This window comes from Delphinus delphis, chromosome 20 (assembly GCF_949987515.2).
Source record: "Delphinus delphis chromosome 20, mDelDel1.2, whole genome shotgun sequence".
Lineage (NCBI taxonomy): Eukaryota > Metazoa > Chordata > Mammalia > Artiodactyla > Delphinidae > Delphinus > Delphinus delphis.
The window spans coordinates 13,991,443-14,008,219 of record NC_082702.1 but is presented as its reverse complement, the minus strand read 5'-3'; the positions used below and the strand labels follow the sequence as shown (position 1 = coordinate 14,008,219).

General features: G+C 51.8%; 1 protein-coding gene across 1 annotated transcript in view; it reads left to right on the top strand.

The window, feature by feature from the left end:
• The window catches only part of SIPA1L3 (signal induced proliferation associated 1 like 3), a 236,744-nt gene that overhangs the window by 156,791 nt on the left and 63,176 nt on the right, over window positions 1–16,777 (top strand). Inside the window, exons 9-11 of the mRNA XM_069540227.1 lie at window positions 2,389–2,546; window positions 8,384–8,960; window positions 15,542–15,816. Coding sequence (XP_069396328.1) covers window positions 2,389–2,546; window positions 8,384–8,960; window positions 15,542–15,816 — 1,010 coding nt within the window. The remainder of the gene's footprint in view (window positions 1–2,388; window positions 2,547–8,383; window positions 8,961–15,541; window positions 15,817–16,777) is intronic.

Here is a 16,777-nt window from a genome sequence, read left to right as displayed (position 1 = left end):
CATTTCTCGCCTCTGGTTTTCTTCGTAGTGGCCTTATTCACAGACCTTCCCAAGTAGTGCAGAGTCGCCCCCCAGCAGCCCTCGCCTTACATCCCACCAGCTTTGCTACCACGGGAGAAAGAGAGCTGTGCCTTGCAGAAGTCCCAGAAACGTTTCAGAAATGAATCTCATTGGATCACTCACTTGCCAGGCCCAGGGCAGGGATGGAATGGGCTGACTGGCCAAGCCTGAAGGACATGCCCACCCCTAGAGAGGGCGAGTGAGGTCAGCTCAGCTTGAAACATTGACAGAGATCAGGGAGGTGCTTTCCCAAAGGGGATGGACACGACTGCCAGAAGGAAGAGGAGGAGGTGCTAGGTGGGTGCAACAGCTGACGCCCACCACCAGGAGCCTCCTCACCTGGACACGCCATGCATGCTCAGTCTGGGAGCAGTTTCTAATGAACAGAAACCCCACAGACTTATGGTTTAGTGTATATATTTTTTTCCATTGGTACAGGTGATGTTGTAGATTTTACTGGCCGAAAATGGTCAAATATCGGTGATTTCAGAAGGGTCACCTAATAGCAGCTGTAAGAGCATTGCTGTCATTAAGCCTGGGTTGGAGTTCTTTCTCTGCCACTTCCTAGCTGTGTAATCTCACCTCCCTGAGCCTCAGATCCCTCCTCTGTAAAATGGGCGGAATGGTAGCACCCATGTCGCAGGGTCATTGGGAAAGGACCCTGTACTCATGCATGAAACTGGGGCTTGAGTCAGGGCCTGACATGGGAGGCGCACAGGAAGCAGACAGAAACCTACTCCTGGACGTCTGGGAGGCATGGTGGGCAAAGCTTGGGTTGTGGAGTCCAGCAGAAGCGGGTTCAAATCCTGGCTGTTTCCCTCCATGACTGTGTGACTTAGGGCAAGACGTTTAACCCCCGGGAACCTAACTTTTCTCATCGGTAAAAGGAGGTAGGATGAGTTAATGACTCACAGCCTTGTTGTAAAGATGAAACGAGGACTTCCCTGGTGGCGCGGTTGTTAAGAATCCGCCTGCCAATGCAGGGGACACGGGTTCTATCCCTGGTCCGGGAGGATCCCACATGCCGTGGAGCAGCTAAGCCCGTGCACTGCAACAATTTAGCCTGCGCTCTAGAGCCGGCGAGCCACAACTACTGAGCCCGCACACCCTAGAGCCCGCATGCAGCAAAGAAGACCCAGTGCAGCCCCCAAATAAATAAATAAATAAAAATTAAAAAAAAAAAGATGAAACGAGGTTGCAGCTTTCAGATGTGGATGTAAAATGCCTAGTACAGGGCCGGCCACAGTAAATGGGTACTTTATCTAGCAATTTAATTTCATCCAGTGTAAAACACACATAAAGAGCTAAGAGTTCCAAAGTGTGAGTTGTGCCACTCTGTGTGACTGGATTTCACACCACGGGCCACCTCATGTAGAGCTACACGTGTCTCCTATCTGCGGACCTCACGTGGCCAATGGGGATTCCTAACAGTTACATGAAGACTAAACTTGTACAAATAAGAACAATGTAATTTCAGCAAACAAGTAAAATGTCGTGAGTACATCATCGCCTACAAAGATGACAGAGTTTTTCTCAGAGACCGTGACAGGCAGGGGAGAAAGGACAGGGTTCCTGTGGGCTGGTCTGAAGCTGCTGCCCCAGCCTTCTCAACTCAGGTGTCCGAGAAGGGGCGGCAGCAGGGATGGGCCCTGCCAGTGGTCTCGGGTCTGACTCTGCCATCGTCTGTGAGCATGGCCTTGAGCAAGTCGAAAGCCGCCAGCCCATGCTCTTCTCCAAGAGATGTTTCTTGAGCAGCTGCTGTGTGCCAGGCTCTGCTCTAGGCACTGAGGATACAGCAGGGGGCAGCAAACAAAGCAGACAAAACCCTTGTTCTCACGGAGCTGACATGGTGGTGAGAAAAGACAGACAAGAAACAAAAGGAAGAGGGGAAGCCGCTGTACCCTAAGTGTTAAGTAATAAAGGCAGAAAAGCCGCTGTACGCTAAGTGTTAAGTAATAAAGGCAGAAAAGCCACTGTACGCTAAGTGTTAAGTAATAAAGGCAGAAAAGCAGAGGGGGTGACATCATGGGTAAGACAGTCAGCGAAGGCCTTGTGGGAGGGTGACATTTCAGCCAAGACCTGAAAGGAGGGAGGGCGGGAGCGAGCCATGTGGGGATCTGGGGGAAGAACGTTCCAGGCAGCGGGAAGAGTCAGGGCAGGGGCCTTGAGGAGGAAATGTCTCTGGAGTGTTTGAGGGGCAGCAGGAGGCCAGTGTGGCTGGAGCAGAGTGAGCGAGGGGGAGCACCGAAGGAGACGGCAGGGAGGTGACAGGGCAGATCGTGAGCCTTGAGCCGACCGTGACGTTTTCCTCTCCCCGCCGTTTACCAGCTACTAAGGAAGAGGCACATAGGAAACGACATCGTGACGATCATCTTCCAGGAGCCCGGGGCGCTGCCTTTCACCCCCAAGAACATCCGCTCCCACTTTCAGCACGTCTTCATCATTGTCCGAGTCCACAAGCCCTGCACCGATAGCGTCTGCTACAGGTACGCGCCTGCACCCTACCCCTGCATGCACCGGAGACCACAAAAGCTGGTTTCCAGCATCCAGGCAGCGTGCGGCAGAGAGAGAGAGTGGGGACAGCTTGCGGCAGAGAGAGAGTGGGGGGACAGCTGGCCCAGGTGGGCTGCCTCCTGCGTTTCTTGTTGTGCTTCAGTAGGGGAGCTCTGTTCACACCTTCCCACACCTTCTGAGAGAGTGATTCTTAACCAGAAAGGGGCATGTCACCCCAGTTTCGATAAGCCAACCATCAGGGATTTGTATTTCCCTGGAATCTTTTGCTTGCAAGTGACAGAAAACCCACCTCAAAAAGGCAGTTATGTACGTTGGTTCTCAGAAATGACACGTTCGGGCCTAGCCGGATGTGCTCCACTTCCCTGTCTGTCACTTCGTTTGCTGGCAGCTCCAAGCTTAACATCTTCCCAGCTGCAAATCCAGCAAAAAGACAGCTTTCCTGTCCCAGGAAAAGAAGCCCCAGGATTGAGGCTCATTGACCTGCTTGGGGTCACGTGCCCATCCTAGAGTAAGACCACCAGCTGTGCCTGGGCACAGGGCGCATGGGCTGAGAGGCACAGGAAAATCGGAATATGGAAGGATGGAGACAGGGCAGGCAGGGGCCCCCCTCGGGAGGCAGAGCTGAGGCTTCTCTTAGTTCGCAGATCAAGAAGTGACACAAGCCTCAGACCCATTCAGCGTCCTTCCAAAGCACCAGTTCTCACCTGGGGGCGTGGCTGGCCCCCAAAGGGCAAGTGGAAAGCTCTCTGGCCTCTCACCTCTGACCCCCAACCACCCTGTTGCCTGTCACAGAGGCAACTACTATTAGCTATTTCTCACGTATCCTGATACCTTCGGGCCATACAGGCAAATGCTTACAAGTATTCCTTTTCCACCTTTTAACACACATGGTACCATATCCCACACACTGTTCTGCATCCTGTATTTCTTCACTCAACAGCCTTTGAGAACTTGGCACACCAGTCCTTAAAGTGCCTCTTCCTTCTTTATGACTGCATATTAGTCCATCACGTGGATGCCTGAGAACCTCCCCCCATCCCTTATCAGTGGGCGTTTGGGTTGTTTGCTGTTGCCTGCTGTTACACTCCCTGCTGCAGTGCATAACCTAGTTTTGTGGGGGGTTTTTGTTTTTTGTTTTTGTGTTTTGGCCATGCTGTGCTGCTTGTGGGATCTTAGTTCCCTGACCAGGGATTGAACCTGGGCCCTCAGCAGTGAAAGCACTGAGTCCTAACCACTGGACTGCCAGGGAAGTCTCCATAACCTAGTTTAGACTGTGATCGCACACGCGTCCAAGTACACAGCTGGGATAGATAAAGTCCCGAGCATGGAGTTACTGGGCCAAAGGGTATGTGCGTAGGTACACTGGGTGGTCTCAGTGGAATTGCCAGAATCTACCAGTTTCTTCTTGGCCAAATGTGTGAGAGAAGGGAGGTGGATTCCAATATGCAGGACGTGCTGTTTGACCACCAGGCTAGATGTGTTGCCCAGTGGCCACTGGGAGCCAGTACACGGCATGACAGGGCCTTCACATGGCCCAGGCCCAGGCCTGCAGCCCCCCTCCCTCACCCCCACCCATTTGTTCCCGGGACGGAGCAGCAGCTACGAGGCCCTGCACCTCCAGGCTCCATGTGGGCCTGAGGTTACTGAGATGCTGTCGATGTTCCTCAGCAGCTCAAAGGTAGCCCTGGTGAGCAAAGATGGAGTTGTTCTCGAGCTCACACACACATACACACAGACACAGAAGGACACAGCTCTCCTGTAGCACATCAGAAGCAGGGGGCTGCTGGGTGGGCCTTTCTCCCCTCTCTCCTAACTGTGAGCTCCCCTCTTCCACCTGGTTTATCACAGGAGCCTGCGGCTGACCTCCTGCCTTTCCAGGCCGGCCTTCACGTGGTTTCCAGAACGATCTCTTTTTTTCTGATGCTCGAAGCTTTCTTGTTTTTTTTGCAGTTTAATTTGAAATATTTTTATTATGCAATGTTTTAAACGTTCTGAAAAGTACAGAGGATAATATAACAGACACCCATGTGCCTAGCACCCAATCTAACAGATGTTAACACTGCCACATTTGCTTCAGCTCTCCCTTTATTTCTGAAGAAAGAAAATGTTAGAGATACAACCAAAGCTGCTCCTCCTGCAACCCCTTTCTTCCCCTCCTCTCCTTCCCCACACGCAGCTGCTCTCTGGACTGACCTTCCCCTGTCCCCACTCCCACCCCCCCGGTGTCTCCAAACACGTTTCTGTCTCAGCATTCATCACCCTGTAGGAACAAACTGTTGATGTGACTCTCGCCTCCCTCGAGGGTAACCCCACGTCATACTCACCTTCATACATCTATGCTGGCCCGGCGCTTGCCATGTAGAGGACCGCAAAGACGCCTTTGCCAACTAGACACATGCCTGGCCCAAACATTGTAGGCCCTGAGAAGATAGTTGTTGAATAAATAATTATGAGTGTTCTAGAAATACTGAGCTACAGCGACCAGGTGACCTGGTGGTCGCACCATCTCCTGGCTGCATAAGGAGGTGCCGCCCTTTCCCGCTCGCTTCAAGTGCGTACTTTCTGCATAGCGCACCGGCATCCCTGCAGCCTGTGGGCTGGGGAAACCCCATCCCTCCTGCTGGGGAAGTGAGGGACCAGCTGTTCTGATTGTCCAGAAACCTTCGGCAGCTTGCAGTTTCATAATTCTTAAAATCATGAATCAGGACTATGGGAAGAGCCCAAATCTGTCACTATAAGCGGCCATGTCCTGAATGAAGAAGTTGCAGAGCCATTCACATCTGTAAAGTACAGTCTGAACATGGCTTTAATTAGAGTAGAGAGACTGGCGAGGTTGTCTTATCCATCCCCCTGCCTGGAGGCAAGGCCACGCCCACAGGGTTTCCCACAGAGGAAAAGCTGCCTGGTTTGTGTGGCCTTTGAAGAACCTCTCCACCGGGAAATGCCTTTTTCTGTCAAACCTACCCATTGGTAGGAATCTGTTTCTTCTTGGTCTGTCTGCTCAAGTTTAAATCATTACTTTAATCGGTATTGAACACCTGTGCTGGCTCTGGGGCATCAGCTGAGCCCAGGTGGGTGGCACCCGCCCACACACATTCCGGGGATGTAGAGAAGGTTTCACTGCCCAGTGAACCGTGGAGGTGGAGAGCAAGGGGTCTGGCCTGACCCACCTGGGTCTGCAGTAGCTCCCTCCATGGTCTCCTGCACATTCTCTGGTCCCGCCCATCCCTTTCTTCATGGGGCAGCCACGGTGATCGTTACAGATGGTCAGCCTGGCACCTGCATTCATCAGGGACCCGCAAGAAGCAGGTGCCCCCCACTCTGGGTTTTAACTGAGGGATTAATGAACAGACTAATAGGTGTGGGTATGTTAAGGGAACCAATACAGGAGAATGAGACATCCAGGGACCAGCAACAGCAGGGAGCCATTACCCCACCCCCAGGGATGAGGTCAGAAGGGGATGGGAGAAGTTTCTGGAAACTAGGGAGAACTATGGCTTTGGGAGAGGGGCTGCACAGCAGAAGTTGTGGCTGTTGAGTAAAGGGCCCAGGACTACAGCCACTGCCGCCGTCCGAGCCCAGCAGGGAGGCAGTGAAGAGAAATAAATACTCCACCTACTCTCCTCTCCCCTTCCCGTAGCCTGGCCAGGGGAACCCAGTGAAGGTCGTACAGCCTGTAGAAACCCACCTTCCAGGGCAGAAAATGGTAGAGACTGCGTCTGGGGGCACAGGCGGTGAATAGCCAGCCCAGATGGTAAAATGGTTGCTTGTTTCGGGATGAAAAGCGCTAACTCGCCATCAAGGCCCTGCCTGGCCTGGTCCCTGGTGACCTCACCAGCCTTCCACCCTTCACTGCCTGGGCTCCGGGCACCCCGGCCTCACCTCGCCCTGCACGTGCTCTTTCCTGTCGGGCCTTGTTCCTCCCATGCCCACTGCCTGCACGGCCCTTCCCTTAGCTCTTCCTCTGTCTCCTACTCAGCTGCAGATGCCAGTGTAGTTTCTCTTCCTCACAGCGGCCTTCCCAGAACACTAAATCCCCAGGGCCCAAGAGGGGGCGCGTCCCAGAAGCGCTGGTCAAACAAATGCATGAATGTCACCCTGTCCTCTTGTCAAGTTGGGTGGGGGCTTGGGAGTCGAAACCTGAACAAGCCTTTCATTGTGATTGGGTTTCACAATACAGGTTTTAATCAAGAATCTCATTATTTTAAAAATTGTCTTATGGTGTGAAATCTCTCCCAACACCGTACTCACAAGCTGACATTTCTATAGAAGGTGAAGGCAGTACTCTCTAAGGAAAACCTCGTTTTCAGCACCTCATACTGTTTGTTAATCGTCATTATGTAAACAGCACAACTCATGGTGTCTCTGGAGCCCCTTTAAATGTCTTTCCTTGAGAGCTGTCTTCCCCTGCACCCTGGGTGTTCACTCTGGCAGGTGCTATAGCCTTTCTGCCTAATACTAGAAATCGTCTAACTTGTAGCCAGCCACTGGGTCTCGAATGTCACAGACGAGGTTCATCAGGTCTAAACTTGACTTATCAGCAAATCTCCTGCCTCCCAGCTCAGGATTGCCTCTGCCTGGGAACCTCGGTGGATGGGGAGCCTGCTTCCCTGTCCTCTGTTTCCCTGCCTTGCACTTCCCCTCCCCCAGGCCTGCTCGCTGCCAGTTTCTGACCTGTCCAGGGTTGGAGCACAAGGAGAAAACGGGAGACAGGGAAATGTCACTGGGGCTCTGGTCACAGCGGGCTGCGTGCTCTCTGGGCTCTGCGGGGGCTCCCTGCCCACCTTCTAGATCTCCCAGGCAGGAGCAGACCCAAGTCTCCTCCCAAATATAAGGGTCACCTAGGGACAGCCCCTATTCATGGGGCCACTTTCTCCAAAGATTTTCCTCCCAAGGAGATCCTCCCTCTCTAATTTGCGTAGTGGGTGAGAAGGTTATTTGGGGGAACAGGTTTTAGATCATTTCCTTTTTACTTTCTCACTCAGTTGCTATCTGATTTCGATCATAATAGCATCTCAGTCAAAACTGAAGTAGGAAGAGCCCCATCCTAACTTCCCCATACAATGAATTTTCAGAACAACCTTTGTAGAGATGATTTATAAAGTGTGTTAGTCTGACACAAGTGTCTGAAAGAAGTAAATCACAGAACGTTCCACGTCATTCAGGTGTTCCTACAATGCTGCTGCTTAACAAACCACCCCAAAGCTCAGTGGCTCACAAACATTATCATTTCTTCTTGGCTCACACATCTGCAGGTCAGCTGAGGTCTGGCTGGCCCTGGCTGCAGGTTTGCTCCAGGTGTCCTCATCCTCCTGGACCAGTAGGCCCCGGGGCATGTTCACGTCATGGTGAGGGCAGGTGCATAGGAGGTGGGCCTGGCCCGCACACACATTTGTGCCTTTGCTCGAAAGCCATTGGCCAAATCAAGTCACATGACCAGGCTCAGGCTTAATGGGGTGGGGATGTACCTGCCCACAAAGGTAGAGAGGAAGGGGTGAATTTTTGCCAAACTAATTTACCGCAAGCCTGTATGTATGTAAAACAAGATTAACTGAAGTTGAACAATGCTAGGAAAATTATCCTTTGAATATCAGTGGATGTTCTAACATCTGTGGTATAGGAAGTAAAAATGCATTCATGCGCCCTAAGACTTTCTCCAGTTTCCAGTCTAGTCGGCTGGCAACTTACTAGTTAGACGTAGACTTCCGTTCTTAGAAAGGAAACTCCTCCTTCTGGTCATGTATTGTCTTTCTAAAGGAACTCTCAAGTGCCTATCTTTCTACCATGTAAATAATTTCTCCCTCCTCAGTATGGCTGTGACCCGATCCAAAGACGCTCCTCCTTTCGGACCCCCCATCCCCAGTGGAACCACATTCCGCAAATCTGATGTCTTCAGAGACTTCTTGCTGGCCAAGGTGATTAATGCTGAGAATGCCGCGCACAAGTCCGACAAGTTCCACACCATGGCCACCAGGACCCGCCAGGAGTACCTCAAGGACCTGGCTGAAAACTGTGTCTCCAACACACCCATCGACTCCACCGGCAAGTTCAACCTCATCTCCCTGACCTCCAAGAAGAAGGAGAAGACCAAAGCCCGGGCAGGCGCTGAGCAGCACAGCGCTGGGGCCATCGCCTGGAGGGTGGCGGCTGAGGACTTCGCCCAGGGGGTGGAAATCGACTGCATTTTGGGAATTTCCAACGAGTTTGTGGTGCTCCTGGATCTACGCACCAAGGAGGTGGTGTTCAACTGCTACTGCGGGGATGTCATCGGCTGGACCCCAGACTCCTCGACGCTCAAAATCTTCTACGGGCGAGGGGACCACATCTTCCTAAAGGCCTCTGAGGGTTCTGTGGAGGACATAAGGGAAATTGTCCAGAGGCTGAAGGTAAGGGAGAGAGCTTCTCAAGGGTGCTGCAGTTCTGTGGCCTGGCAGAGGCCTTAGGAACCACTAAAATGCCTCCCTGAGCCCAGGCAGTTAGGCCAGGACACTCATCGGCCCCAAGAAAATCAGAATTGTCACTTACACACCAGGGGTCTAGTGGGTCCCACAGCCTGGGTTCTTTGTGGGGAAGGTGTCCGAGGCTCTCCGTGCCATCACCTTGGGAGGACAAAAGGCATATTTACTCACTCAAGATGTTGATAGGAAAGATAAGTTTAAACTCATGTTCAAAATGTAAGGATACTTTCCAGAAGAATTAAAACAGAATAAAAGGTTTCCAGACCATTAAAATATAGGACAGAAGCAGGATGTTGCGGTGGGGGGTATACAAAAGCATAATAAAAGAAACAAAACAAACAGAAAATTATATGGCAGGAATAATTCCACATCAGTAATCACAATAAACGTGAGTGGTTTAACATCTCCTGTTAAAAAACAAAGACTCACAGTCTGGATAAAAATCTTAACCCTAAGCTCTCGGTAGCTCAGGCTCAGACTGTTGCCAAACCAAGGGTAGCAGATTGGTTTCAAGTCACATGACAACTTAGTTGGTAATGGCTGTTTGACGCATTGGGCTAAGAAGTACTAAGGCCACATCTGAGCCCCGTGTGAAGGAACGCTGTGGTCGGTGATTGGCTCTCAGTGGGTTTAGCAGAATGGCATGTCATGCGTGGAATAGAGAAGGCAGTGTATCACGGGAGTTAACACAGGTTCTTGAATCAGAAGGCCTGGCTTCAACTCCCGGCACTGCCACTTACCAGCTGTGTAACCTCACCCTGTTACTTAACCGCTGGGTGACTCAGTTTCCCCATCTGAAAAATGGGAACAGTAATCATCCTACATCATGTAAAAGTTTTAAGGATTGAATGAATTATGTGGCCCAGGCAAGCTGGCCTGACTTGGGAGGCCGTGACCTCCGGAGGCCACTGTGACAGCTGGCTGTCCTCACCCTTCTAGGCCTTTGCACTTGCTCTTTGAGTTCAGTTGGATCGGTAAAGCCCTGCTCTCAGCTTCCCTGACTCCAAAATTCATGCCCCGCCTTAGACTACCACAGTAGCTTGTGTGTGGATTTCCCATTAGGATGGGAGGTCCGTGAACGAGGGCCTCTGACTGTTTTGCTCACTTGCTTATCTCATGTGCACAGATCAGAGCTGGCACATAGCAGGTGGTCAGTAAATGCTGATTAGTTGGTTAGTTGAATGAGATGACTGAACCCTGACTCTGTGCTAATGAGCCATTTACGTGCATGACCTCACAGTTCTTCACCCACCCCGTGGAATGTAGGCACTGTTTTTATCCCCACTTGACAGATGAGAAATGCAAGGTTCAGAGAGGTATAGATACTCACAGAAGGTCATACAGTAGGTGGCAGACTGGGATCTGATCCAGATTTTTCTGACTCCAAAACCTGTTTGTGCCCAGACTTGAGGCTGATAACTAACTGCTTGCCCGGCATCTCCACTCGACCTTGAAACTTAACATGTCTAAGAGCAAGCTCCGGGCTTCCCAGGTGGCGCAGTGGCTGAGAGTCCGCCTGCCGATGCAGGGGACACGGGTTCGTGCCCCGGTCCGGGAAGATCCCACATGCCGCGGAGCGGCTGGGCCCGTGAGCCATGGCCGCTGAGCCCGTGCATCCGGAGCCTGTCCTCCACAGCGGGAGAGGCCACAGCGGTGAGGGGCCCATGTACCGCAAAAAAAAAAAAAAAAAAAAATCTGATTTAAGAGCAAGCTCCTAGTTTCCTGTCCCCATGCCTCCCAGGGTTCTCCTGTGTCAGCAGAGGACAAGCCCGTCACTTATTTGTGGGATCAGAGGCCTCAGCTCAGCCTCACTCCTCTTTCTCTCACACCCACATCCAATCTGTCAGCTCCATCTCCAGTAGACAGGCTCCACTACTTCTCCCCCTTCCATAGCCCCTCCTGGCCTATCCGGTAGCCTCCTCGCTGGTCTCTGCATCAACACTTGCTTCCCTGTGGTCTCTTCTCGCTAAGGTCGTCAGAGGGATCCGATCATGTCACTGCTCTGCTCAAAACCCTCAGCTCACTCTGGGTAAAAGCCCAGTTCCTTACGGTGGCCCCTGAGGCCCTGCATGGCCTCTCTGTCAGCCTCTCTGGTCTTGTCTCCCCTTGCTCTCTCTGCTCCAGGCACACAGACCTCTGCTGTTTCCCGAGTGTGCTCATCAGGCATCCAGCCTCAGGGCCTTTGCACTGACTGTGCCCTCCTGCTGGAACACTCTCCCTCATCCCCACATGGCTCCCTCCCCTTCTATATGCCTTTAGTCAGATGTCACCTGTCAGTGAGGCCTCATTATCCAAAATTGCAAACTCCCCTCCCCACCTCGGCCCTGAGCTTATTCCACCCACTTTCCCCACTTTAATTTTCTCGATAGCACCTACCACCACCTGACGTGTATTTTTATGTATTTGTTGTTTGCCGCTGTGTCCTCAGCACCTAGGCCAGCGTCTGGTGTGCAGTAGGCACTCAGTGACCGCGGACTGAATACTCGCATGCGTGCTACCCTGTAGTAATAGCAAAAGTGGCCATTCATGGGGGCCTGACTGTCTGACTGCTTGCAGCCTTGCACAGCCTTGCATTTCTTCTTCCCAAAAGCCCAGTGAGGGAGATACTGTTATCACCCCCGATTCACAGATGAGGAAGCTGAGGCCCAGAGAGGTAAAAGGGACTTGCCCAGGGCCCAGAGAGAGTGAAGGGCCTGGGTTCTTAAACATGAGAGGTCTTCCTCCCAAAATCCTGACGGCAGCTTGCGTTTCTTGAGCAGTGACCGTGCCAGGCACTGTGCCAGGCTACATGGTTTACCCACATCCTCTCTGTCCCACGCCCACCCCCGTGCCTACTGTTGGTGCAGAGCGTTTAGAGCACATTTCCACAGCCCCCCTCGCAATCTCAATGCCCCAAAGCCCGCTGAGAAACCGGGCAGCCAGGAAGTGATGACATAAGCCATCTTCTGTGAAGCGACAGGGCCATCTTAAATGGCTCACAAGGTGAGTCTTTCTTTATGAAGTCCTTCAGGGTGAGGGGTCCACACCCTCCCCTGGCACAGCTGGGATTCAGACATTATGTGCCGGGCCCTGGGCCGGGCAGTGCTGGGACTCAGCAGTGACCATAGTGGGCCCAGGCTCCCATCTGAGGCAGACACTGAACAGGAATCACAAGTGCCAAGAGGCTAAAAGGCAGAGCGTTGAGGATGCCAGGGGAGCCTATCATGGTGGGCAGTCTCAAACCCACAGATGGGATGCAGCCCCCGGACATATTTAATTAGTTACCAATGCTTAACATTCCGAGGATTTCGTATGAACCTAGCTTTCTGGCTTCTCTTGGAAAACTGGGGGATCTGGCTATCCAGGGCCTATGTTTATACTGGTCAGGAGTCAGCTGAAGCAGGGTGTTGGGTGCCCCCTTGACACAGGGTGTGAGTGCACCATTTGACCATGGTTGTCACCAGCCTGCATCTCCCATTACCCACCAAGCACCCCAGCTTGTGAGCCTTGGCCCGGGGTAGAGCGAGGCTTCCCTGAGGAAATGACTTAAACTGAAACTAGAGTAGTAAGTAGGAATCATCCTGGTGAAGAATGAGGGGGAAAATAAATAAAAGAGAAAAAAAAAAAAGGCAGGGGAAGCAGCACAGGGGCTAAAAGATAGAGTTAAGGAGTCAGATCTGCTTTATGACCTTGGGCCACTGACATGCCTCAGATTCCCCAGCTGTAAAACAAGCAAATTATTGTATGTACATCATAAGTGAGATGTTAGAGAAACTGGGCATTGAAAGGACTTAACCAATGCCTGGCACACAAAGATCGGTCCCCAAGAAAATTAGCTTTAAAGGGGGCAGGGTGGCCGCATGACACAGCAGAGGTTCCTCTGAACTCGCTGTGTGTTTGGTCTCATAAGGTGTTCCGTGTGCCATGGAGCTTTTCTGGAAGCTTGTGAACATCGGGAATGGTGTTCTTCTTTGGGTGGGGCTGCCTTCGGATTGTAAACAAAAGCAAATGGCACAGAAGTTTCAGGACACTAAGCCGGAGCAGCGCGAGTTCCCCTACTGGCTCTCTCCCCCATCCAGAATGACCCAAAGCAGCTATACTGGGTAGTTGCAGGCTGAGCTGCTAAAAGAAAGAGAGAGAGAGACTGAGAAATCCAGTGGCTGAAATAAGAGGGGAGTTTATTTTTTTTGTAGTTAGCGCTCAGCCTGCTCAAAGCTGGCAGAGACAGCTCAGGAACTCACGTCCCTTCCACCTGTGGCTCCTTCTTTCCCTTCGATATTGTACTTTTCAGCATGGTCAACGTGGAGTCACTCCATATCCATGTTCCTGTCTGCAGGAAGGGAGAAAGTGTCAGCGTGGAGGACAAGCAATTTTATTTTTAAACACACTGTTCCATCGCTGCCCAAAACCAAGACATGTCCACACCCAGCTGCAAGGGAAGCTGAAAAATGTGGTTCCCAACCAGGTGGCCATGCACCCATCAAAACTCTTGATTTGCGGTGGGCAGGGGAGTCTCATTACTCAAAGGAAGAAGGGGAGGATGGAGAGTAGAAGGCACTTGGCAGTCCTCCTGCACAGCAGTGCCTGAGCCGTCGGGGCCTCTGCGGGGGGCTGGCTCTCAGAACAGCCCGGGACTCCCAGGGCTGGTGCTGCCTAATCGGGCACAGGCACGGACACACAGGACTCTCCTGTGAATCCCCCACAGCCAGATTCTTCGGACACAAGGGTGACGGCTTCAAAGGGAAGAAGTTTGACTCCCAAAGCAGAAGTAGTGGTCTAGGCTGGAGCCACCCACAACTTTCTCCTTTGAGGCACTGAACAGTAGACTTTCCTTTCCAACCAACTTTTTTAAACTTATTAATCGTGGAAATTTTCAAACATACAGAAAAGTAAAGAGACTCACACGGTGAACTTGCAGCTCCATCACCAGTTTCCATAGTTATCAGCCCGTGGCCCGTCTTGATTTTCCCTTCCCTCCCTTCTCTTCCCCTGATTATTTTGAAACAAATCCTAGACATCCTATCATTTCATTGGTAAACATCTCAACATTTATCTCTAAAACATATGGCCTCTGCAAAAATAACTATTTTGTCATTATCATACATAAAAAATGAACAGTAACTCCTTATTTTTTTGTCACGTAAACAAGTTGGGTTATGAAATCAATTACTGGGTCTCAACCAACAATTCTCAAAGATAGCGTAGAAAAGATTGAAACGTATCCAAGCGGATCCCAGTGGGGAAGGACTTGGTTTCGTGGAGCTTTGTTCCAGTGTTACACGTTTCCTCACTTCCCAAATTCTCACTGTCCAGACCAGGAACAAATGTGTTTACATTTTCAGGCAAGTCTTTTGCCATCCAAACTCATTTCTCGCTACCCACACTCGGGAATGTCAGTGTGGACTGCAAGGAATATTTTTGTGTATATGGATACGTGCGTAAATGTGTGAATGCATAGCGTGGCTTGTGACATAAAATTCTTTCTTACGGTGCTGCTCTAATAGGTACATCAGGTAGCCTTCTAGCCAGGGAATGACTTCTCACGGGAAACGTGAACCATTACACGAACGCTTTCCTTAATGCAGTTGTAGGATAGGGCAGACAAATCCTGATGTAACTTGTTTAACAGCTACGGCTTGTTAAGTTAATCTTTTTGTCCCAGGAAGAGGAGGGAATCCCTCAGGACCTGCTGAAGAACCAGGGGTTCTGTTCAGTCAGTGGCTTCTCATATCTATGGTAATCATGACGAAAGTCTCATACAAATGAAGCAGGGAGTAAATTGGAGGCATGGCCCTGTGTGGTCTGGTCGGCTCCAGGATGGGGGACGGTCTGGGAAGGAGATTGGGAAGGGGTTTGTACCTCTAAGAATGATGTCATGAAGTAAAAAATATGGCCCGAGTCCCCAACCTAGAAAAGGTCGCAGGATCTCTGGTCTGTCGCCTCTCTGGCTTTTGCTCTGGTCACAGTCACCGTATCGGTCAGGATGCATTATTAGTGGCTTCAGATAACAAACGTTTATGTCACTCCCACCACGTATCCATCTTAGGTTCAGCTGGTGCCTGTGCTCCACGTTATTCTAACTTCGGGACCCTAGCTGACCAAACAACCACTCTCCGGAATAATCCTAGAGGCTGTGGCTGAGGGGAAAGGCCTGCAAAGGGTCTTGAATGGGCAGTGAAATGCCCCAGCCCAGACAGTATGCCATTTCCATTCCACACTTCATTGGCCAGAACAAGTCCCAGAGACCACCAATGGTGGGGCGGGGGGTGGGGGGAGGGCATTTGGAGATCACAGCTCATGACCGCTGATCACAGCTCATACCTGTGTGAGGTAGCCACGTTTCTCCACAAGTCAGGAACCCCGGGCTGGGACTAGGTGGGTGTTTGCGCTCCCGTACCCTGACATCACCTGGGAGGGTAGACGGGGGTCAGCAGGGTCTTTGGCCTCAAAGGGCAGAATCTGACCAGGAATCTCCCACAAGAGCTGACCCCGAGCAGCTTGTGAGGCTAGACCCCACGTGTTGCCTGCAGGTGATGACCAATGGCTGGGAGACGGTGGACATGACCCTGCGGCGGAACGGGCTCGGGCAGCTGGGCTTCCACGTGAAGTACGACGGGACCGTGGCCGAGGTGGAGGACTACGGGTTTGCCTGGCAGGCCGGCCTCCGGCAGGGCAGCCGCCTGGTGGAGATCTGCAAGGTGGCCGTGGTCACGCTGACCCACGACCAGATGATCGACCTGCTGCGCACCTCCGTCACCGTCAAGGTGGTCATCATCCCGCCTTTCGACGACGGCACGCCCCGGAGGTAAGTCTGTCCACCCTGAAAGGTCCGCAGCTCCCCAGGTGCTGGCACTTGAAGCCCTCCCTCGGTAGGAAAAGTGATAGTGGTGACGGGGTCAGAGCTAATATCTGTGGAACCCCTCCTGCAAGCCAGTCGCGGTCGAAGCTCTCCACGTGCGTGCTGTCCCATCCAGCCTCCACAACAGCCCTGTGAGGCGGGCGACCTCCTTAGTCGCACACAGCGTCAAGAGTCCTTGACTGAGGGCACGTGGCACATCACTCACTTGTTCAGCACATACGTGTTGAGCCCCTACTGTTTGCACGCTCCATTTGAAGTGCTCAGGATACAGCGATGGACAAAATAAAGTTCCCTTGGAGTTTGTGTCCTGAGGGAAGGACAGGCAATCATCAGATAGATGTATAATACAGGACCTGGCAGTGATGAGGTCTGAGAAGAGAAAGTGGGGTCGTTGAAGGGTTTGCAGCGTGGCAGGAGAGTGGCTTACGGGGTAGTCAGGGAAGGCTCCCGGGTGGAGGCCACCATGTAGTTTTCCGGGCTAGCGGGTCCGAGACAGGAACAAGCCAGGACAGGGTCTCCAAAGTGTCAGTGTGTGTGGTGTATTCCTGCAGCACAGGGAGGCCGGTGTGGCTGGAGCACAGAGAGCAAGGCTGCGAGATGGGAGAGACGGACAGACTGGGGGGCCCTTTCTGGACATGGTGATGAGCTTGGGTTTTGTTCACTAGGAAGCCAGTGCAGTGTTTGTTTCTTTTCGTTTTGTTTTCTTTTGTTTTAATGGAACATTTCAAACATATGAAAAGTATGCTGAGCCCCTTTTTTCAACATTTATCAACATGTGGCCAGTTCTTGTTTTGTTTTTTGTTTGCTTTTTAAATATTTATTTATTTGGTTGCTCTGGGTGTTAGGTGCAGCAGGCGGGCTCCTTAGTTGCGGCTCATCGGCTCCTTAGTTGCAGCACGCAGGCTCT